The sequence below is a fragment of the Sceloporus undulatus genome, chromosome 5 (genome assembly GCF_019175285.1).
Source record: "Sceloporus undulatus isolate JIND9_A2432 ecotype Alabama chromosome 5, SceUnd_v1.1, whole genome shotgun sequence".
NCBI classification, from domain to species: domain Eukaryota; kingdom Metazoa; phylum Chordata; class Lepidosauria; order Squamata; family Phrynosomatidae; genus Sceloporus; species Sceloporus undulatus.
In genome coordinates this window covers 68,885,534-68,910,227 of record NC_056526.1, presented here as the reverse complement: position 1 = coordinate 68,910,227, position 24,694 = coordinate 68,885,534, and the positions used below count along the sequence as shown (strand labels likewise).

Sequence of the window (24,694 nt, the reverse complement as noted above, 5' to 3'; positions counted from 1 at the left end):
CTGGGACAAGCTTCAACAGCAGTAGTGAATGTGTGAGCTTCATGCCCCTGCCCTATACATTGCCAGAAAACAACAACAAACAAAACACACAAAGAGAGATACTGAGATGTTGAGAGAGAACCCAGTTAAGGGGCCCTCCTTTGTGTGTGCGAGAGAGTTATTGTTGGAGTAGTGGTGTAGAAAATAAATAAATACTCCTCTCACATATACATATTTTATATGCCTTTGTGTGAAAAAGATGAATATATTGTTGCATTGTTTTGTTGTTATTGCTGTACATCTTCACGTCCTTTCTGACTTAAGGTAAGCCTAAGGTGACCCTCAGGTGGGGCTCAAGAGTGTATGACTCACCTAATTTCACCCATTGGGTTTCCATAACCAAACAGGGAATCAAACCTGGATCTCAAGAGTCATAGTCCAACACTCAAATCACTATACCACACTGGCTCTATTTTTGTTACTAAAAGAAATTTTGTAGTAGAGTTTCTTACCTCAGAAATGAGCCATAATTATTTTTGCTTCTGCAAAGTCATGGATCAAATCATTAAAGTCTATACTAAAGTTGTTTTAGTGATCATAAAAAACAAAGAGTTCAGTTGGACTGAGCATGCATGCCTCTATTTCAAGATTCTCCATTCTTCTTCCAGTATTAAATGCAATATTTTATTGTTTTCCTTATTTATCAGTTTCAGTTATATCCTGTCTTTCCTGCCAATGTGGTATACAAGATCCCCCCTACTTTGTCCTTGTAATAATCCTGTGAAGTAGGTCAGTCTGAGAGAGAAAGCTAACATCAGATCAATATGTGAGCTTCATGTTTCAATGAAGACTACAATGTAGATTTTCCAAGTCCTAGTTCAATCCTAACCCATAAACCAAAAATACAAAATAAATGTTGAGCGTAGCTGAGAAATGGACTTCAAAGAGTCATGATAAGTGAGAAAGAGGGTGCACGGAGGGTAACAGATCTGTGGTGGCAATTGAAAAGGTGGTAGCTAGGTGGGTGATGGAACGTAGCAAGCAAAAGGGGGGGTAGTAGAAAGACTGAATACAAAGTGCTATTGGTGCAAAGAGAAAGAGGGGAGCTTCACATATGGCTTACTCAAATAACAAAGAAGATTATCATGATGATCTTTATTTATACCTTGCCTTTTCTCCCAGACCAAGACTCAAGATAGGTCACAAATTAAAATAAATAAAGCAAAACCAAAAAAAGGCAAAGATCTATGCTGAAATAGAATTAAACTATTAATGATAATAAAAATAAATGGAAAAATACAATTAAAAAGTTTAAAAGGAGGTGACCAGGAGAAATGAGGCCTACTAGATGTATATTATTCCCTTGCTTTTCCTGATTTATTAAAAAGCTAGAGGGAGAGTGGCTAAGTAGGTAGAAGGTAGAGTTCCATCATGCCTAAAGGAGGCATTTATAAGACCATTGCTGAAAAAGCCCATCATATTGGATAACTACTGGTTAACATACAGTTTTTGGGCACAGTACTATATGAGACAAGGAGATTATCGTACATACTTTAATCCATTGTTTTCCCGTCCTTGAAAAGCTACAGGATAAGCCTGGGTTGCATACAGGCTGTATACAGGAGAATATGATAAGACCTGTCTTTGAAGTTAAATTAGAAAAACGACAGGATAAAGCATGTGCGATAATCTCCAGTCTCTAGAACCATTTCAGTCTGTTTTCAGGCCTGGCTAAGAGACAGAGACAGTGCTGTTTGGTGAATGGCCTATACCAGGCACTGGAGTGCCTTGCAATAGTGTGTGCCCTGTTGGTCTCCAACATAACACATACTCTGTGTCTGCTCTTGCAGTGTTTTGCCAAGATTTAGTGGCACATAGCAACCAGAAGTAGAAAAAAACACCTATTTTCTAATTTTTTGGAGAAAACCTTTTTGTATTATAACCTGGCTTATGTCATGAGTCTACTCTGAAACAAGGCATGGATTCTCTATGCTTCCCATTATGGCACAGAAAAAAGAGCTTGTTCTATTGTTGTGCCAACAAATCTGGAGACAGAAGAAGCTCTGAAATTACAAAAATGGCTAGAAGGAGCCATACAATCCCCTTCTTCTGAATGCTATTCCTTCTCCACCCTGTTTTAATCATCTATAATTGCATTCTCTCTAAAGAATATATCTAATGTTCAGCTCCAGTATCCCATTATGGGATATACATATTTTAACTTTGGTTCATATTGAGATTTTTTTTCCTGTAAAGTCTAAATGGCATTGGCCCTATTACCATACGACTTTAGGTAAGAGGGAGAGCATCTTATATTATTAAGTGCAGGAGTTTTGAAATGTAACAGCAGTAGACTCAAACTCAAAAAGTTAAATGTGAGGCTGGTTCTGCCTCTCCTGTGTGGCTGTTATTTATCAAAGGAAGGAAGGCAGGCAGGCGGGTGGGCAGACAATAAGCATAGTGAGAACTTGTAGTGGAGGGCAAGGTGTACAACTGGGACTAACTCACGAAATCCACAGGGACTGTTCTTGGGCCAGGTTTTTAATCTCTCCCTGCCTACCTCACAGGGTTGTTGGGCGAATAAAGTGGGGGATAAGTACAACCATGTATACTGCTTTCAGTTCACTGGAGAAAAAGCTGCATATAATATATAAGTAATAATGAATGGTGATAAAATTAAGTTATGTTATTTCCATATTTTTGGCATGTATCTTCAGAGAGGAAAGAATGATTTCAGTCTATTCTTAGAGCCTTTTGAAAATCATTTTGATTTAGAGAAGTGCAGAGGAGAAAATAAGTACATACTGACATTTTATTTTGTTTTACAGAGCTTAATATTTTCTCACTTGACTTTGCATGGTCTTGCCCTGCCTACTTGATTCGGTTGATGTGGTAGTGCTGTGTAGCTGGGCAACTTGTAACAAGCATTTTTTCTAGACATCATGTTGCTAATAAAACCAATTACTGTAGGAAACATAGCAGATTTGCACACATTTTGGCTTCTCATCAATAATATAAATAAATTATCTTCCATTAAATTTGTTCCAGGTTGCCACAAATGACTCTCTCAAAGGTTCACAATGCATCTATTCACCGAAAATCCGTATTAATGGATTAACAACTTTAAAAGTTACATTCACATAATCCAAAGAATGCTAACAACCATGTACAGTTTATCAGTGCTATGCAAAAGGAACAAAGAGGGAGTTTTCTTTCCTCCCTGCCCCTTCCATGAGTATTTTGAAATCTGATTATCTCTTACAAGATGGGAAGGGGAACTCAGTTTCACTTTAGACTGCCCTAAAGTACAGCAAATTAGAAAATTGCTAAATACGATGTTCTTCTTTTTCAGTTTCTGAAAATTAAAAATGCATGATGACATTAAAAAAAAAAGTGCACACAGCCTGAACAAGCTGTAAACAGCAAACAGGGAACTGAAGGACATGGCAAAATCATCTTTTGTAAATCTAAGAACATTAGAACATAAAACTACTGAAAGTTTGTTGGAAACACTGTGCAACGAAAAGGGCCATTTCCAACCCAGAGCAGTATCTGAAGTTATGTTTTAAGACTGTTAAAATAGTTTTTGCTTTCTGTCAGAAACAGATACACGAGCAATGGCAAAGGAGAGGCAAAAAAAGGATAACCATAATCTCAGTGAGTATATGTAACACTTTCCTAACATTAATTGCTGTTTTGTGGGCAGTACATAAAATTAGACATCTGTAACAGAATAGTTGACAAATATGATCACTTATTTATTTTTTTAAAAACTCATAATTGTAGAAAAATAGCAGGTAAAAATATTATGTTCTTCAAATTTATGTGCATATCCCTCGAACTACTTTCAGAAAGTATGCTGTTTTCAACCAAAGTTAAATATAACTTAGTTCTGAACAAATGCAAAGGATTTAACTTGTCTTTCCCAGTTAGTATCATAGGGTCAGATGAGAAAAACAGACTATTGCCAGGGTTACCTGCATTGACATTGGACTTGTGGATTTCTTTCTTTGCTCTTGCCAGTGTGCAGAAAATTTGGTCCTTCATATGTTTCCTACCAATAATTCCTAACAGCCTCACCTTGCATGAATAATGATCCAAGAATGTGGGAACTATAGTCCAAAATATCTAGTGGTTCAAAAGTGCCCACTTCTGTCCTAGAAGGTAAATGCACAGTAAGATTCAGCTTCCATAGGCTACCAAAAGTTGGTGTCCTTTTTGACAGTTTTCCAGGGTTGAATGCTTGCTTTCCTGAGAATCCAGGACTAAGTGAACCTCTTCAGACTCCTTTAAGGAGTAGGCTATGAGGAGAAGATAATAGATTTAATTTGCTCTTCTAATTGCTAATTAAAGTCAGGGTGAGATTGCCCAAATGTGGAGTCTGGGCAGTCTTCTTAATAAACTAGGGCAGACTGGCGATATTAGCCCAGGTCACTATATTAGATCCCTGTCCAAGTGTATAGTGGGTTATATCCTTGTTCCTTACATAGCCTCTAAGATGTGACCTGGTTAAAAAGTATGACTCCTGTCTTCCTTTGGATGAGTGTAGGCAGTGATGATCAAGTGGAGCAATAGAAGAAGGTGAACTTTTGCTTTTGGATTCAAGATTGATTGTTTGGCTAAGTTGTTTAGAAGCTTGCTTATATGCTTTCGTTTTGAGTCTTGTGCTTTACTTGAGCACATAGTCTAAAGAGACACTGTTTCTGCCGAGAGGAAGTGAAACATATAACTGCTGCTTCCATTTATGAAGCTCAGCAAACAGGAAGAGAAACACTGGTATTTCACAGAAAGCATTTTATGGGGGTGTTTTTCAGGGATGTTTCATGGGGGCAACCTTGGAATGCTGTGTTGCTACGTATATAAGACAATGAATCTGGGTGATGACCATGTATTTACTTGCCAGATGATGGGGGGGGTATATTTACATCAAATGCAAGCTGATTGTTCTGCTTGAGGAGATGGTGAGTCAGGTTTGATGCCTGTGCATCTACATCTCAAGTTCATAGAATCATAGAATCGTAGAGCAAGAAGAGAATGCAAGGGCCATTCAGTCCAACCCCCTGCCATGCAGGAAATCCAAATCAAATCATCCACGGCAGATGGCCATCCATCCTCTGTTTAAAGACCTCTAAGGAAGGACACTGCACTACACTCTGAGGGAGTGTGTTCCACTGTCAAACAGCCCTTTCTGTCAGGAAGTTCCTCCTAATGTTGAGGTGGAATCTTATTTCCTGTAGCTTGCATCCATTGTTCCGGGTCCTGTTCTCTGGAGCAGCAGAAAACATGAAACTGTTTTGGAAAGAGTAGGGCAGAATCGCCTGGAACAGCTAGACATAGGCTTTCCTCTAGGGGAGTGAACAATTCACAAATACAAGAGGCAGAATGTGACACACAGAAGCAGATCTATTAGGAGCCATGCTGTGACTTTGGGGATACAAAATTGATTCCAATCCCTACTTGGATTCCAAGCCCTAATCCTGTGATTATGAGACATAGGAAAAAAGACTGCAGCCTCAGTCCTCAGAGAGCATGGAGGTGACTTTGGAGGGTTCTCTGAATGCAATGACCCCTGCCTACTTTCAGAGGAAGAAGCAATGTATGGTGATGGTAGGTGATTCCTGTCTGAGAAGAACAGAAGCAGTAGTGTGTAGAACTAATAGATTTCTCAAGTGGTGTGCAGCCTCCAAGGAATAAAGATCCACTATTACCCCTTCTTTCTGCTCCATGTGGGAACAAATTATATTGTAAAATATAGCCTTCAACATGTTCCAAGGGTTTATGAGATTCTGGATAGGAAGCTGAAGAACCTGGGGCACAAGCTGATATTTCCTCACTCATTCCTGTGGAAGAGAGAGAATACTAGAAATAAACATCTGGCTCTGCACATGTACTGCCATGAAAGGCTTGGCATTGTGGACCATGGACTGCACTTTCATGAAGTAAGACTTCTAGCAAGATATTGCTTATAGCTCACACAGGCTGGTATGAGTGGATTTGCTAGGAGCCTAGCTGTTACATGGGGAAGGATGTCAGTGTTCTAAAAAGCAGGGGGACACCAAGTACTGGGGCAGTGGCCTCAATGATGCAAGAGGAATTTGGGGGATAGTACAGAAACCCAGCAGTGGGCAGAAAAGGAACAACAAAGAAGGAGCTGGAAAGAATGCCCCATGATCTTAAAAGATTATCACACCAGCGCTTATTGTCTCTCAATCAGCTGTCAAGCGTTGGGGAAGTATGTGTGTGTGTGTGTGAAAGCCAGGCACGCTTCCTCATCGTCAGGGAATCATTGGCTCCCTTTAGCATCACTGAATCATTCAGGGAGAGGGAATTTCCTCTGAACACGAAGTTTCCATTCAGAGGAAATTCCCTCTCCTGGAATGATTCAGTGATGCTAGAGGGAGCCAATGATTCCCTGACAATGAGAAAGTGTGCCAGGCTTTCGCGCGCGCGCGCGCACACACACACACACACACACTTCCTTGATGTTTGAGAGCCGATTGAGAGATGGTAAGTGCTGGTGTGATAATCTTTTAAATGTCTATATATCCATGCACAGAGCATGGGAAATAAACTAACTTGCACCCTTAACAGAGGATGGCAAATATGATTTAATAGACATCACAGAAACCTGGTGGGATGAATCTCATGATTGGAATGTCATAATAGAATACATAATAACCTATTCCACAGAACAGGCCAAACAGGAAAGAAGGACTAGCCTTTTGGATGGAGATCTTTGACTCAAAGCATAGCAAACAGGTTGGGAGGAGTCTAGTACCAACTCCAAAGCCAGTCTGAAGATTTGGGTGATGTCTTCCTAGATGTAATGACTAGACATTCATAAAAAGAGAGAAAAAGTATTAGTAGAAGACTTTAACAACCCAGATATTTGTTGAAAGTAAAAGTCTGCCAAGAATGTAACGTCAAAGAAAACAGCTTCATTTATATACCGCTTCATACTGACATAGCAGTGTCTAAGCGTTTTACAACTATATAAGCTAATTTCCCCCAACAATCTGGGTACTCATTTTAGCGACCTCAGTAGGATGCAAGACTGAGTCGAGCTTGAGCCCCCTTGGCTAGGATTGAACTCGCAACCTTATGGTTTTGAGTGAGTGGCTGCAGTACAGGCATTTAACCACTGCGCCACCAGGGCTCCAACAAATTCCTCAGTTGCCGTGCAGACAATTTCATTGTTCAGAGGTAGAGGAGGCAACAAGGTGGATCAACTATTTTGGATTTGATCCTAACCAACAGGGATGAACTAGTCAACAAAGTGGAACTAATGAGATCCTTAGGTGGGAATGACCATTCTCTTGGGTTTGTTATACAGATGAAAAGGGAAACCAGACGTGTAGAGATGAAGTCACAAAAACTAAAGCTCAGAATGACTTTAGTTTTCTAAAGTGGTTAAAAATAATCAGGGTGGGGGGAGAGCTATATTTGGGGTAAGAGGAAGCCCAAGCAAATGACCTAGCTAGTGCATGAAGATGGTAAAATGCTAACAAGGACAGAGAGAAGACAGAACTTCTCAACACTCTCTTTGCTCCCGTCTTCTTCCAAGGAAATAATTAATCTTTAATGGTTGAAAACAGAACCAATGATGCAGTAAGAACACTTCTGCCTAGAACAGGTAAAGAAGTAGTAAAGGAATTTTTAACTACTTTGAATGAATTTTCTATGGTGTAATCAGCTGCATCCAGGATACTAAAGGAACTTGCAGTTGTAATCTCAGAACCACCATCAACAATAAATTAGAATTCTTGGAGAAGATTATTGGTCCCAGAAAACTGGAAGAGGATGAATGTTGTCACCATTTTGAAAAGAGGGGGGGGGGCCCTAATGTCTAGTTACCTGGATGTCAGTACCAGTAAAAGGTTCTAAAATAGATATTTGAATGGACAGTGTGTGAGCACATACAAAGGAATGCTGTGATTACTAAGACCCAGCATGTGTTTGTCTATTTTTAAATAAAGTTACAAGTTTGTTAGATGAAGGGAAGGCTGTAGGTGTAGTATATTTTGATTACATTGGTAAGTACTGGTTGGGCCTCTGTGATATTCTTGCAGATAAGAAGGTAAAATGCTGGCTAGATAGTGCTAACGTTAGCTTGATTTATAACCTGTTCAGGGACCAAGCAATACTTACCAATGATTCCTCTTTATCCTGGAGAGATGTGACTAGTGGGTGAGAGAGGGTTCTGTCTGGGCCTGGTTTGCACCTGGCTCTGTTTGCACCTGGATGATGGAGTAGAGAGCAAGTTTATTAAATCTGTGAATGGCATCAAAGGTGGGAATAACTCATACCCCGTAGGACAGAATCAGAATTCAAAATGACCATGACAGATTAGAGAACTAAGCCAAAACTAATAAAATGAATTTTAACATGGATAAATATAAAGTACTAGTTTAGGTAGGGAAAGTGAAATGCACAAATATAGTATGGCTTGACTACAGTACATGTGAAAAATATCTAAGGGTTGGCAGGAGTTTGTACTAGATGGGTATTATGGGCTCTTCCACCTCTCTGATTCTGTTTCTAAGTGTACCTTGCTTCATTTCTAGCCAGCAAACTGAGACGAAGCATGGATTGATTTTATGATATTAGCTTAATTGGGTTGTGCATTACTCCCACTGACTTTAATGGGATTAAGTCTTAGTTTATACATGTTCTCATGCCACATGGGTTTCTTAAAAGGAGACTGAGCACCACTATATATAGCAAGCCATTTCCCCCAGCTTGCTTTCAGACACCCATCTCTGTGCCCATAATGCCTATTTTCAGACCTGTAGGTTCTTTTTATGATAATTTGTTGTAACGGTGCCATAAAACAAGGACAAACAAATAAATAACAAAAGTGAGCATTTTACAGCATCAACAGAGAACAAAATTGTTGAAATATATTGATTCCTGCATTTTTAAGCTCATCCAATTAAGAGTCAGTTGATTTCTAGGTGCTTTTTGATATATGAAAATGTTGAATGATACATAGACACTCCTAATAAAAAATAAAAATGTTAATCTGAAAGTCCAAATGATAACAAATGATAATAAATACATGATAGGTTCACTATGGGGCTGTGCAGACAGCCCCGAAGGGTTGGTCTTTAGCCGCCCCTTTTAGAACCAGATTAGGGCTGCAGCAACCATATGCTGTGGCCCTGATCTGGCCTTTCCAGGGCACGAAAAGGAGCTGCCAAAAGCGTCTCTTTTTTGCATCCTGGAAAGGGTGCAACAGCTGCAGCGCTGTGGTTTTACAGCACTCCTTTGGAGCTGCATCGTGCGGATGCAGCACCAGAGGAGCACCATGATGCCACATTCTGTGTGGTGCACCACATGGTGTTGCACCGCCCTGGGGCAGAGCTGGAGTAAGTATCCTATGGACACTGTGCCCCGACTCTGCCCTCAACCCAGCCTTTAAGACCGGTCTTAGGCACAGGGCCTAAGATGTTTTTACCTCCCTGTTTGATTATGTTTATGCACAATTCAGTTAAGCTAATATCATAAAATCAATCCATGCTTCGTCTCAGTTTTCTGGCTAGAAATGAAGCAAGGTACAGTTAGAAACAGAATCAGAAAGGTGGAAGAGACCATAATACCCATCTAGTAGTTTATACCGATGAATCAAGCAACAATAAAAATTATTCTGATGTTGAAATGTCTCTGCATCATAGCTGGGTAGATATCAGGATCTACATGGTTTTTTACGAGATCCTTGAGAACTATCAAGAGGAATAAAAAACAAACCGCAGTATGTTTTGGAGTTTATGCTCTTCTTGGAATATATAGTCGGCAACAGAACCAGGTTCATGAGCCCTTTTGTACAAAATGTCACCTCCGGCTTTCTCCCAACCAAGTCTGTGTGTATGCAGCATGTGTGGTTACCTTTAATTGCTTCTGTTAGACAATTAGGAGTCAGAAACACTTGCTGACTTTCTATAAATCATCCTAATATTAGCTATTGGATCATGATATATCTTTATGTGATTCTAAAAAACCCTACAATTTTAGTCTAGATCTTAGCTTCCCTTTATTAAGATTTCTTTATGGGTGAATTATTTTTTATATTTATGGGAGAGAATACAGAAATATATACTCTCTCAAAAAAAAATTCTGAAGAACTTGATTGGAGCCATCTTTTCCAGTACTAGTCATTTTGATGTTAGCATGGATTCAGAATTTTCCAGTGTTAGCAATTCTTTGTGTTTTATAAGTCATAAGTATATATGTTACTCACTGTCTAAACTTATCAGTTTTAATAATTCATTTCCTTTAAGCAAATCCTATTATTTGATTTTATCTTGCCATGGTCCAAGAACTAATTCAATAAATGTTTTACTACTGTTACATTTCATTTGATTATGGAAAGAAAGCTCTGAAGAACTTCCTGTCTTTTCCAGTACTAGTCATTTTATTGTCAGCATGTATATAGTTAGTATTTTCAGATAATGCAAGAGCCTGTGGGTGTGTTTGTTGGGACTGTGATGTTTTGAAACAGGTACGGCAATGTATAAGAACATAACTGTGTCACTGTTTACTATAATAAATGATATCCATTTTGTTAGGTTCTGCTATTATTACAGTCTCTTGTTTTCCTAGTTGAAAGAAGAAGGAGGTACAACATTAATTACCGGATTAAGGAGCTTGGCACACTTATCCCAAAGTCTAATGATCCGTGAGTTCAGTTGCCACTTCTGTCATTGTTTTTACAATTTAAATACAAAGAAAGGGGCAAAGGGTAAAATATTGTTCTAAATGTCAGGGTTAACCTGGATAGTTTGGTTTTCTACCATTTATATCCTGCCAGGCATCTAGAGCCTATTGTCTGTGGGTCTGTGTCTGTTGAAAACTCTACTTGTAATCTACTCAAAACAAGCCAGTGTGGCATAGAGGTTTGAGTGTTGGACTATGTCTCTGGAGACCAGGGGTTGAATCCCTGTTTAGCCATGGGAGCCCACTGGGCAAGTCATACATTCTCAGCCTCAGAAAACCCAGTGATAGGTTTGCCTTAGGGTCCATAAATCAAAAATTGCTTGAAGACACACACCACCACCACCACCAACAACAACAACATTGGCTTATAATCTACTTTCCACAAGTTGAGACATTCTAAATGTTGTAGATGAATGTTATTCATGTCATTCAAGACAGTATCACCTTGGCCCATTTCCAGTATTCTTCAGTGAACATATAAGGACAAGCTTCATAATGTAACAAGGAACTTTGGCAAGCATCAGAATAACCAGTGGATTTTATGGTTCTCCTTAAAATAACCAGCACTCATGGGTTATGAGCTAAAAATAATGTCAGTGGTGACCACAAAAGAGTGAATGCCTCCTTTAGAATGTCCAAAAGTCATATTTAGATTTTCCACATGAACTTTTGAAGGTAGCACATACTTTACCAGATACAGTAAAGGACAGAGAGGGAGAAGGAGAAGAGGGAACACTCCACTTTCTTTTAAAGGGATTTAAAAAATATGTGGGCAGTACAAGTACAGTCTGCAAAAATAGAACACAAGTACAATGTGTGCATCTGTAGTGCTCTCTGCTGAGTCAGGCTGATGCACTCACTTTTTACTATGACATCTGCTGCTACCTCTTCTCTTCCTCTTCTCCTATCTATCTTTGTGGTAGTGCTTTGGTTCTATATGTCTGGGTGTTGGACTATATGGTTCTTGTGGTCCTTTCCAGTTCTTTGATTCTGTTTCATATTTCACATGTCCCCTTGATTTATTTTCTCTAAAAGTCATTACTGTGATGAATGTGACTGGTGAACACAGAGGTTAAAATAACTCACAGGTTTCCAAATGTTTTTGGGGTCCACCATTGGACAATAGCAGACTTCAAATTTAATCACAAAGAAATAGGTCTCTGTATCCGATCTATATCTTTCATTCTTTGTCCTAATGCCCAATTCGTTTGTCTGATATGCATTGTGGCATGGGTCCACTCAATCTAAAAGTTACGTTGTTGTTGTTATGTTTCTTCAAGTTGTTTCCAATTTATGGCAATCCTGGGATGAATCTGTCATTGACCTTTCTTGGCAAAAAATTTTTGGAGGGGATTTGCCATTGCCTTCCTTGAATGGTGAAAGTGTGACTTGCTCAGAGTCACCCAGTATGATTCCATGGCCGAGTGGAGTTTCAGCCCTAGACTCTGAGAGTCCGAGTCCAGCACTCAAATACTACAGCACTCTGGCTCTTGGAGTAACATTACATGTACAGTATGAGTTGGCTTGAAAACTAAGGGCCTTGGGTGTGATGGGTTAACAGTTTTGATGACTAATTACATTATTGCTATGCATGATGGAAAGATTTATTTCATTTCATTTATATGCTGCCTTTCTTCCAAAAAGGGACCATAAAAGATAAAAACACTTTAAAAACAATAAAAATCAATTTAAATAACCCAGTTAAAACAGTGTAAAATTAAGACTAAAAACATACAAAAACTGAAACACATAATCTAAAACACCTATCCCATGATTTTTAAAAAGATGAACTCCAGGATTTCTGAAAGACTCTGGGGCTGTACAGATGGGCGGCATGCAGCCACCCCTTTCTTGGCCAGTTCGGGGCCGCAGTAACTGCATGCCACAGCCCCGATCAAGCCTCTGGAGAGTGCAAAAAAGGAAGCGGCATAGCAGCTCCTTTAGGCACCCTCCAAGAGGTGCCATAGCTGTGGTAGCATGGCTTTATGCTTCAATGCTGCATTATGTGGATGCAGTACTGGAGCATCATCATCATGGTGCATGCCAAGTGGACTGGCATACACCAAAATGGCACCCTGGGGGCAGAGTTAGGGCATGCAGCATGTGCCCTAATCCCACCTACAGCTGGCATAGTGCCGGTCTGCATTGCCTCTCTGTCTCCCAGTGTTAGCCTGTTGAAGTTTTGATATCATGATTTTCTCTTGGTCTTACCACTGGCATGTTTAGTAAAGACATGGGAGATAACCTTTTATTAATTGCTCCTATACTGTGGAATTCCAAAGTTTTCCAACAGAAAACTTTGTTGACTCCCTCTTTGCTATTCTTCCAGCTACAGGTAAAGATTTTTCTATTTACCCAGTTCTTTGAGTTATAACTGTCTGCTGCAGACAGTCTGGGTTACACTGGATTTATATGTATACTTTAATAGTTATTTGTATATTTTATATGCCTTTTAAAAACTTATTTAAATTAACATTTTTATCTGGCTGCTTGTTTAATTGTTTTTTTTTAAAAAAACTTTATATAGCCATAATTTTAGCTATATTTTGCTTTAACATTTAGCTGCCTTGGATCCCATATTGTTCACTGTCAGTAGGAAGGAATTTAAACTCCCTACTAGTACTCTCTGCTCTTCTAATAAAACAGTTTCTTAATGGAATCTTGACAGTCTTTATTTATACAGCATGCACTCCTAATAGATTAAGAAATACGACTCAGTAAGTGGTACATTTCCAAGTTGTAACCTATGCTTTAATCTGCAACATGTAGAGATCTGGGGGTTGTATACACCTTTCCCCAGCCTTGGAGGGCTGACTTTGCATCTCTTGACATCCTAACACATACCTGACACCCCTAATTTTTTTTGTTTCAGGCTGGGAAGGGTTTTTCTCCCCTCAAAATAAGAAGTGACAGGGGGGTCACCATAGCCTAAACCAGCTGGGAGGTATCCGAAGCATTGTAAAGTTGGTCCACTATGCCCTACAGAGCACAAAAGACTTTTTAAAGGAAATGTTGAGTTATTTTTTGAGAGCAATGGGAGGAATGCGGTTGTATGGAGCTTGTGAGCTGCACTTTGTTCCTCCAGTTTTAATGCCAGAGTATGGAGCTTATCAAAGATGCTACTTTAGAATAAACCAGCATGTTGGTTGATATATGTTGGCAAGCCACCATTGCCAGATGCGATATAGTGACAGCAACAGAAAGGGAGCCCCATGGAATGGGATGAGATGATAAGCAGGATGACCAGCTGTCATAACTGCAAAGGAGGACAATGCACCACAAAATAAATAACATTAAAGAAAAATTTAGGATGTTACAATATAAAAGCTAAAAACACTAATATAAATGTGAATTCATGCTTCTTAGTCATACTCACAATAGAGAATGTTTTGAAAGTCTTCCTGGACAGAAGGTTGAAATGTAGAACATGTCCTGGAAAAGCAGGATGTCTGGTCAACCTGATGATAAGCCAAAGTGAGAATTCATAATGACTTCTCTTCATACCACTTTAAAGAAACTTCAAATGGTATTTAGTAAGCGAATTCAGTATCAGTGCTCTGAATGTAATCTGAAATTACATACTACATTAGTGAAACTGATACTAACAGGTTGTGCCATCATCATAACACAAGGTGTACCACAGAAGACGTATTTGCAGGAATGTAATTCTTTGCTAATTTTGTTCTTGAATAAAACAATGAATAGTTTTAGTTTTTTTCTTCCTGCTGTGAGAAAGTCTTTGAAAATTGTTTGCAAATCAGGACTTATTCTGCATGAAATTTGTATTTTCTGTGTAAGAAACAACAGTTTCTACTGAGAAAATGGAGTTTCTGTACATCATACAGTTTTCTGTGCAGAAAATGGTGTTTTGAGTGCAAAAATACCATGTGCAAATTTTATACAGGATACTGTATACCCCAAACTGTGAGTTTTTTTATTAGTCCAGATTCTCTTTATCAGCATTTCTCAACACTTGAGCAATACTTTTTTGGACATTTTTTCATTTTTAAAAAATATTCGTCCCATACATTTGTGAAAGCCATGCAATACAGTTTCACAACTGTGCAGTAAGGATATGAATAGCATTTTATTGGTTTACAACTCAATATGAACTGACCTAATTTACTCTTTCTAAGTTAATTAAAAAACAAGAGTGTAATTAGCTTTCTGTTCCACACTTCCCCAAATTTTCTGATGTAGCTAATTTGTTTTAAAAGGGTAGAAAATTGTGTAGATTAAGAGAAATTGGATGCTAAAAGGCATATATTAGGAGAAACTGCTTACAAGTGATATATGTATTGGGGAAAATGCACAAAAAGACATACATGTTTATATAGAGAAATAGGTGCACGGAATTGCAAGTGGATTTACATAGAGACTTTGAAAAAGAAAAGCACACAGATGTGCAAACAAGATGGAAGAAACATATGCTTGAAAAAATGGAGGCGGGAATGTATAGAGACTCAAGTAGGCGCCTTTATCCATTTGTGCCATGAAAATCTTTTGAGGTATCAATACAGCTAAACCTGAATGAATGATACATTTTTGTCCCCTGCAAGAGGGCAAGGAAATAGGGTTGTAAATAATATGGCTTAAATGTCTAAAGCAGCTTTCGCATTAACTACTCAGTTTATTATTTACTGCCTCTGCTTTCATCTGCTGATTTCTAAAGCTGCTCAACTGAGCCTAAATGATTGTGATGCCCATGCCCATGCCGTTACACACAAAAACTTTATGCCTTTCATTTCTTTCTCTGCACAATCCTGCATAATGTGTTGGATGTAATGTCTGTTGACACTTAAACCTTTCCCCCTTCTGAGCTGAGAAACATTTGATTAAATTATGGATTTTGATAACAATATAAAGCTGTGTGAGACTAACGTAAGTACAAGCTTGATATGACAAGTCATTTTGAACAAACTCACCACTGAAAAACTTAATACAATTATAGGTCCTTGTAAGGATTCCTCCCCCCAACCTATTATATCAGCCTAAGATGCTGGCATATTGTTAGTGATATAGCTGGTGCTGCCTCCTCAGTTGTTGTCTGGTCATATAACACAAGAATCATGCTTAAATCTTGAAGGAGAATTGTTCTGGTTACATCACCTAGAAAAGAGCCAATGTGGGGTAGTGGTTTTAGCACTGGATTACAATTCTAGAGGCCAAGGTTCAAATCCCTTCTCAGCTATGGAAACCCACTTGGTGGCCTTGGGCAAGTCACACTCGCTCAGTATCAGAGGAAGACAAAAGCAACCCCCTTTGAACAAATCTTGCCAAGAAAACCCCCATAATAGGCTTGCCTTAGGGTCACCATAATCTGGAAATGACTTGAAGGAACATAGTAATCACAACATTGCATAGTTTGAAAAGCAATGCAGGTTTATATATAAAATATCCATTGGGCCAGCCACATTGGTGGGCTAGCAATCCCCAGATTCAGCCATCTGTGACCCATTTTATTCAATGGTGGTGCATGCACATGGATGTACTGATGTGAATTTGCACAAGTTGCTGCTCATCGAATAATATGGTGCTTGACCATTCACATTTTTCCCATTCACCCTGAATCCTGCAGATGGAAAGAGTCCACTGTACTAGGTTTCTTTCTTTCTTGTTAATGCAATCAGATCAGAGCTTGAGAGCATTAATTTTGTTTTGGATTGCAACTCTCAGAATTAAACAGCCATCTGGAAAATGCTGGGAGTTGTAGTCTAAAAGTTGCCTTTTCAAGCACTTTTCCAGTTCTAGCTGAACCTAGATGTAGACCCTGTTAGCACATTGGGTTGATAGGTAACGTAGATGGATAATCAAAAGATGACATCCTCCAAAGTATCAGCTTCTGGTTGAACCAAGTGAACAGGGAAGTCATCACAGGACGGGAACTGGTTCTAAATAAAACAATTTCACTTCAGATTTAAATCTCCCAAATCTATTGAATAACTCTCCTCAAGGAGATTCAAATGTTTTCACCAACTCCCATACTTTTTTTTTATCCTTGCAAGAGGCACAGATAAGTTAGTCATTCACCATTATATTGGGATTTTGATCCCAAATGTCTGAGCAGTTATGAAAATATTCAGGATAGCATGCATGCACACAGTTAATGTGAATTGCTGGAAGCAAAGCAAAACCACAATATTTTCCCAGTGTGTTCCTAGTGCCTCCTTAATATTTCCTAGCTACCAATCTCTCCTATGCTGCTACTTTGTCTATTACAACCTTCCATATGTGCAGCTTTGGTTGCAACAACAGTACATCACAATGTGAGAAAACATTATTTCATAGAGTTTTGTAACACTAGGGTAGCACAAATGCTGGTACAACTTAGTGAAAAATACTTGGGAACTACTTCATTATCAATGTGCAGTGCACATAAGGTTTACACAAAGTATATTACAAAGAGATTTTTTTTTTGCAGGATTGCATTATTTATACAATCTTTATTGTATGAGATGGAATACTTGCAATGTGGTTTGTGCACTGTGTATTGTCAGTGGTGAGAATCAAAATTAGTTGAGACTTTTTACTTAAGTAAGCATAAAACATCTGCATTAGAAAATGAGGTAAAAAGAGTAGTACTGCATATTTGAAATGATCTGCAAAAATTTTGGCTTAAATTTTCAGTAATGTGTGTTCCCCAATTCATGAATACAGAAATATTGCACATAGATTTTCATCTTAGAGTTAATAATAGAAGCAATTTTCACTAAAAATATAAAAACTGTAATGGTAGAATCATGATATTGCATTTAGCTTTCCCACAAAAAAGTCACTTTATTACTTTCCTTTGACACTTATTTTCATTCTGGGATTAATTTTACTATATAAGGGCTTCTTAACTATTCTATTAAAATTTCCATTCAGAAGCAATAATATCTAAGAGTGAATAATGGTCATGTAAATCATTATTTCACATTAATGTAAAAGATTTTGTACGTTCTTATGAATTTTGCTGACATGCACAATTGTGAAAAGGTTATCTCTACTTTCTACAGTGATATGCGCTGGAACAAAGGAACTATTTTAAAAGCATCAGTGGAGTATATCAAGTGGTTACAAAAAGAACAACAAAGAGCCAGAGAATTAGAACACAGACAGAAGAAATTAGAACAGGCTAACAGGCGACTTTTGCTTCGAATTCAGGTTTGTATGGGAATGCACCCATTCAGGGCCAAGATTTTTCCCCTCTCCCAACTACCTCTCCATTTTCAAATTTTATCCAGCAACATCTCCTAAATACTTTATGCTGAACAGTGCTACACATTCATACACATTTTAATCTAAGATCCCTAATTTTGCAGGACTGCTGCCAGTAATACATTTTATAATTTAAAAAACCCAAAACAAAACAGCAATTCCATGATGGCATACTGTCTTTGTGTATATGTTCTACCCATATTAGTGTGTGAGAGAAGGAGAAAAGAACTTCATTTGTTTGTTTAAAATAGCATTTGAACACTCAAGATTCTGCTTTATGCATTGAAAAATGTCCATGACATTGTGTTACCTTGGGATATGTTGAGCCACATTAAATTAAGTCTCACATCATTTTCCTGTGGCTTTCTATTGCAGAGCACATGATTTACAACATATTTAATTGGGTAAGGTATCTGGTCGGCTTTTAGATAGCATTCCTGAATTTTGGTAGATAATTAGTGAGTAGAAATGCCGGCAGGATTTTCTCATCACTTCTAAGCACTTAATGCAAAGCACAATCCATCCAAATTTAAGCATTTTGGAGTGTTGCTTATTACAATAGGAGAGATTAAGCATATGCTTAATTCTCCCATTAAAATCAATGTGACTCCAAATGGCATAATTTTGGCTGAATCATGTACATAACCTATTTAAATGGAAAATTAAGCCTCCAATGTTATACTTACTTACTGAGGAGTAAGCTTGCTTTTGTATACTCAAGTATAGGAATGTGCAGTAATTAGGTGCTTAGAAGTGGAAGACTATACATATGTGGAGTAGGCTGCCTAGCAATATGCTGGAGTATCCATCTTTGGAGGTTTTTAAACAAATTGGATGTCCATCTGGTGGGAGTGCTTTGCTTGTGTATTCCTGCATGTTAGAGGGTTGAACTGGATGGCCCTTGAAGTCTCTTCCAACTACTGTATATATTCTTTGATTCTACTCAGAAACAAGTCCCATTGAGTTCTATGAGATTTGTTCCCATGTAAATATGTATGGAATCACACTGTAAATCTGTCAATGAAATACACTTTGAGAATGTTTAACTTTGGATGGATCACATACTAAGGTATTTAAATGCCTCTTGTAAATAGTTGCAGTAGTCTATGCAAAAACAGTCATTAAACTATCTATGAAAACAGTTAGACATTCAAGACTGAGGGGCTATACAGGCCTCCCCAAAGGGGCAGTGTGTAGCCGCCCCTTTACTGGCCGAATCGGGGCTGCGGCAACCTCATGCTACGGCCCTGATCTGGCCTTTGGAGAGCGCAAAAAGGAGCCGCAAAAAGCAGCCCCTTTTCATGCTCTCCAAGGGGCGCCATTGCCGTGGTGGCATGGCTTTATGATGCCCTTTGTCGCTGCATCATGTAGATAAAGTGCCGGAGTCTCACCATGATGGCGCACACCATGTAGATTGGTGTGCACCAAAATGGCACCCTAGGGGTGGAGTTAGGGCATCTACCGTGAAGACGCTGTGCCTTAACTCTGCCCACAGGCTGGCAAAAAGTGCTGGTCTATATAGGCCCTGAGTCACTGTTTAGTGGTACAGTGAACCCTTGTTATACGCTGGGGTTTGGTTCCAAGATCCCCCGTGTATAACAAAATCCATGGATGCTCAAGTCCCATTAATTATAATGAGATAGCAAAATGGTGTCCCTTATAAAAAATGGAAAATCAAGGTTGGATATTTGAGATTTATACTTTTTTTGAACATTTTCAAACCGTGTATGCTTGAATCCGTGTATAACAAATCCATGTATAAGAAGGGCCGACTGTATATCTGAACCACTACTGTGATGTTAATCTAACTAAGATTTATTGAAACAAGCTGACTTCATATATAAAAGTTTGAAATTGACTTGTTTCACAAGCCATAGTTAGAAGTAACAGTTTGTTCATGTTAGAATACAACACTGGTATAATTAATTAAATCCAGATACAGAAGCTTCTGACCTCCCTCTTGCAACTGCAGCAGAGGAGGAGAGAGCAGATGGGATGCTCACATGCTTGAAGCTCACCCAGGAACATTAACATAATAAAGCAGAATTTATCATTACAACTGAAGGCAGCTAGCATGTCCTCCCCCCTTTTTTTGAAGTAACAAAACATTGTGTCAAATATTGATATATTCCAGTTAAAGCAGACTGTCAAAATAGACTTCAAAACTATATCAGATGCAGATTTCATCAGAGCTTGGGAAGTAACTTTAAAAAGTATTAGTTACAGTTAGCCTCAAAGTAGTTAATTTATAGTGATTTTAATGGTTTTTTTTTAGTGACTATATGCTTGTCCTTTTTTTGAAAACTGACTGAAATAGTTAAAAGAAAAGCCAGGCATAGCATAAGACTGAACTTTAACTATAAGATGTTCCTTAGCTATCACTTGAAGAAGCCACATCCTTATAATTTAGACAAGCAATTTCAAAAGTTTAGAAGTTATCATTGTAGTGTGCATTGTTTAGTTACAATTGGTAATGGAGCCTAATCATCTGCTATCTTTGTTGTTGGAGAAAGAAACCGATTACAAGTAACTTTTGATTTGTAACTCATTACTTCCATACTCTTGAGTTTCACTGTCAGAATTTTGTAGATTCTAGAACTGGTCTTTGATGTGGTTTTTCAAATATTCTTCTCTCAAACCACAGGAGTTAGAAATACAAGCCCGAGCCCATGGCTTGCCAATCATGTCTTCTATCAGCACCGTAGATTTAACATCCCATGTCATGAAACAACAGGAATATCCAGAAGAGAATTCAGTAGACTACTCTCAACATCTTCCTATGGTTCATGAGCAGCACTCTGACCTTGGTGACACTTCTGCAGCCTTTTCTGATCCACTCTCACACTTCACAGATCTGTCTTTTAGTGCTGCTTTAAAAGAACAAAGGTTGGACAAAATATTACTGGATGACACAATATCACCTTTTGGGACGGATCCACTCTTATCTTCTGTATCTCCTGCTGTGTCCAAGGGAAGCAGCCGAAGGAGCAGCTTTAGTTCAGATGATGGAGATGATGTATAACATGGAAAAGACTTCACAATTATATTGTTGTTTGTTTTAGCTTCATCGGTGCTGGAATCATGTTGCTGCTAAGTTCAACTAAAGAAATAGGAAGTAAGTTTCAATAGAACCTGTTCTGTAACGTGCTTTAGAGTGGTGCATAGATCACAGAAAAAGGAACATTGGAACAGAAAGTAGGTTCAGAAGTAATCACACCCAAGCTTCTCATTTTGCAGTGGTTCTTATTTATTTATTAAAGGGTGCTAAATTCACTTTTCCTTGCAGATTTATACCATCATTGTATTGTCCAAACTCAAAGTGGACTGTTGTTAGAGGAATCCTTAGTCAGGGGAACTGGACCATGTATCAATCTAGGACTGGATGCCATGTTTTCCATTTCAGGGCACCTGAGCTACTGAAATGGAGATGCTGAAGCCTGAATTACAGCAAGCAGAATAAACTTTGACTAGGTAAAGGCTGACATGCCATTTTCTTCCTATATATGTCAGGATTGGCCAATTAGAAGACTTCAGTCTAACATCAGTGCCAGGGGCTGATGTTACACACCCATTTCACAGCAGTTCACTTAAGTTAGGCTTCAGACCTGGTGCTTGGAAACATTACTTTTAGGGACTATCACTCCCAGACTCCTTCCACCAAAATGACACACTGGCTGGGAATAATTAGAGATGTAATCTAAAACAGTAACTTTCCCAAGTTATGCCCAAGGCACATAGCTCTAGTTCTGGAGCACTCAACACTGGTCATCCAAATATATATGGTGGGTGTATAAAATATGGTTAGCATCCACCTTTTCCAGATGAACTGCAAAAGATTTCCCACTTAGCAGATTGTGAAATGGGGTTTTTCACATAGGACTATGAAATGGTGTGTAAGCGTAGGGGGACTTTTCAACTGTCTTCAGGAGACAGCAGAAAATAATCATTATCTCTTGCCAGGAGCTGTTCCTGCCAGCTTACTACTTCATATTTTTTCCTGAAATAACACCATTTCATTATGTGGTGCTGTTTTGAAGTAGACTGGTTTTTTTTAAAGTAAACATTTTAAAACTACCATTGTTGATTATATATAAAGATAAAGCATTATTCCAGGGGCATTAAGGGAATAAACCAGTCGCCAACAGCCTGGAGGGGGCACTGCCAGGAAACCTGTACTTGTACCAATCCCCTAAACGAATAAAAAGAAAGGAAGAGGGATCTCCCAAATCTCAGCCCCATTTTAACAGAAGTTCACTAATGGCTCACTCTAATACTCAAGGATCTTAAGAGACTCCTTGATATATGTAGCTTGTTCTTCAGTGCTTGGAAATAGACAAATTATCCCTCTGAAAAAGTTGCATTCCAGGTTCATGGCTGCAAAGAGTGGCGTTGGCTCTTACAGAGAGGCAGCAGGGATTTTATGGAATTTCTTATGAAAATGCAGTGCTAAACACACTCTTTTGCAGTTCATGGGAAATATTTTCCTTCATAATTTCAAATATGTGTATAGTTAGGTACAAAACAAAGGAAGAGGCATAAGTTACAAAGATAGAAGAGACCATAAGAAAGTGTGCAATAAGGAATCCCTGCAGTTTCGTGTTGCATATTATACATATTTTAAGGATACAAAAACCAGCAAGTTTAATGCAGAATCCCATTAGAGTCAATAGACATGGGATGATAAGATCCTTCTCTTCCAGCAATAATAATTTCAGGGAAATAAAATGTAAGAAGTATAGTTTGCTAACTTTGCTATCTTATTATATTTCCCAAGTATTTTGAATAGTACACTATCTGTTATCTTTGCTAAAACGTTATGCTGTACTGACAATATGTAAGCATCTAGGAGGGACACACAATTCCATTGAATAAAAGAGATCTTCCTTTTGATACTTTATTAATCTAGATTTACAATCCAAAAGGTGAAGTCAGTTGACCTTGGAATTGCAGTGGATTATTAGGATAACTATATACTTTATGGTGGTAATACACTTGTAATGGACTTTCACAAAACATATAGATTGATGAAGTAATTGAGGGTTGAAAGTAAGAGGGCATGAGTTACTCAAATCATTTTTGTATCTAGTGAGATCCTGGAAGGCAGTGTGGACTTCTGAAGTGAACAAATAGAATAATTGTACATCAAATACTATAATATGTCTGTAAAGCAGCTGACATTCATCCTTCCCAGCTTTTCTCACAGGAAACATAAGAGATGCTTGAGAAGAACAGAGAGGTTCAAACTGATTTTGCACAAAATTCTCTCACATGTTTTAAGACACCAGTGGACAAGTCCATAATAGAAATATGGAAATTAAATATTAATTGGATCCATGGTTTTCTGTTTCCATTCCTATGTCGGTTCTTGGTTATTAAACCCCTCCCTCTCTCTCTCTTTTTAAAAACGAAATCATGAATCCACTTGTTTTCTGGAACAGACATTACAGTGCACATCCACTAATGTTTTAAATGCCCATTTGCATTTTTAAAAGGACCTCCATTATGAAATGCTGGCAGGCGAATCTGCTTACTTTGGGATTATATACTAACAATTTGGAAGGACAACTATCCAGTGCAGGCTGAAACCACTCGCAATATTTGGTCATACTCATGTTTTGTGCCAATCTCAAAAATAATTGCTGTGCAAATTGTGTTAAGTATTTGGACAGTGCCTTTGGCCACAGGACTTTGTTATTTCACTGGCAATCAGCACCTAGCATGATCAGACCCAGGGAGCTCTCATAATGAGCTTTTTATAGCAAGGAGATGGAGTTTTCCATCTTAGTTCATAGAACATTTCTTTGAATGGGAAAGGAAAATAGGCTGGATTAATATTTGAGTGTATGCTACAAGTGTCATTTATAGGAAACATGTCCAAAAGGCTTCCAATGCAGCTTTAATCAAGTTCTAGTAATAGGTATGTGCTCTTCATATGGTGAGGCCATAGGAACTTATCACTATAATATTAATTGGAGCAGGAAGGATAGATATTTCCCTCTTTTCCTTTAATAGCAGATGTTCAGGACTTACGGTATTCCTCCAGTATACGTAAAGCAAAAAACTCATCATTATGAAAACAAAAGAGGAACTGAAATATTGCCACCTTGTTTAATTTATGAAATGGATATAGATTCTCATTGGATAAAAAAGGACCCAAACCTTTAAGTATTTTATGGCCTACAGTGTAGATATGAAATGCTAAGTGAAACACTGAAAAAGAAGAATGCTGTGGCTTTATAGTATAAAGGACTGAGAATAATTCAGTCACTTAATCTTAATAAGAACATTGTTATTGTAATGCATCTGACTGTTATGGGGCTGTAAATAAAAATGGAGAGTGTACAATTTTTATAATTTAAAATTATGTTATGTCTTTTAGATCAGTTAAGACATTTACATTGCTGTTGTGAGGCTGTAGAAACATTTTTATAGTAATTGCTATTTTTCCCTGTTAATACAATCTCTTGTTTTCTAAGTAACTGTACGCAACAGCATGTGCTTTATTTCATACCTTTATGCAACTTTTTATTAAACTACTTTTAATATGGGCTCATATTTATGTTTATTATAATAGGAATGCAATTATCCACTGGAAAGTAAAGTAAATCTTTATACAGACTGCATGAAGTTGTTTTATTCAATACAAACTATGCTCATGTATTCAGGCTTACACTGAGCATCATAGGCCGTAAGACAATATAATAACACCAGGTAAGCACATCTGAGAGGACACCTAGCAAAGACAACTCTAAACAACAGCCAGACATGGAATCCACAATAAGACATCCTAAGCCACTAGTCT

General features: G+C 38.2%; 1 protein-coding gene across 2 annotated transcripts in view; it reads left to right on the top strand.

The window, feature by feature from the left end:
• TFEC (transcription factor EC) overlaps window positions 1-24,473 on the top strand; it is a 129,285-nt gene extending 104,812 nt beyond the window's left edge. For both annotated transcript variants that reach the window (XM_042466443.1, XM_042466444.1), the window contains exons 5-8: window positions 3,580-3,636; window positions 10,579-10,654; window positions 17,691-17,838; window positions 20,537-24,473. In XM_042466443.1, the coding sequence (XP_042322377.1) occupies window positions 3,580-3,636; window positions 10,579-10,654; window positions 17,691-17,838; window positions 20,537-20,914 (659 nt within the window). In that variant the 3' untranslated portion in view covers window positions 20,915-24,473. The remainder of the gene's footprint in view (window positions 1-3,579; window positions 3,637-10,578; window positions 10,655-17,690; window positions 17,839-20,536) is intronic.
• The last annotated feature ends 221 nt before the right edge of the window (window positions 24,474-24,694 follow it).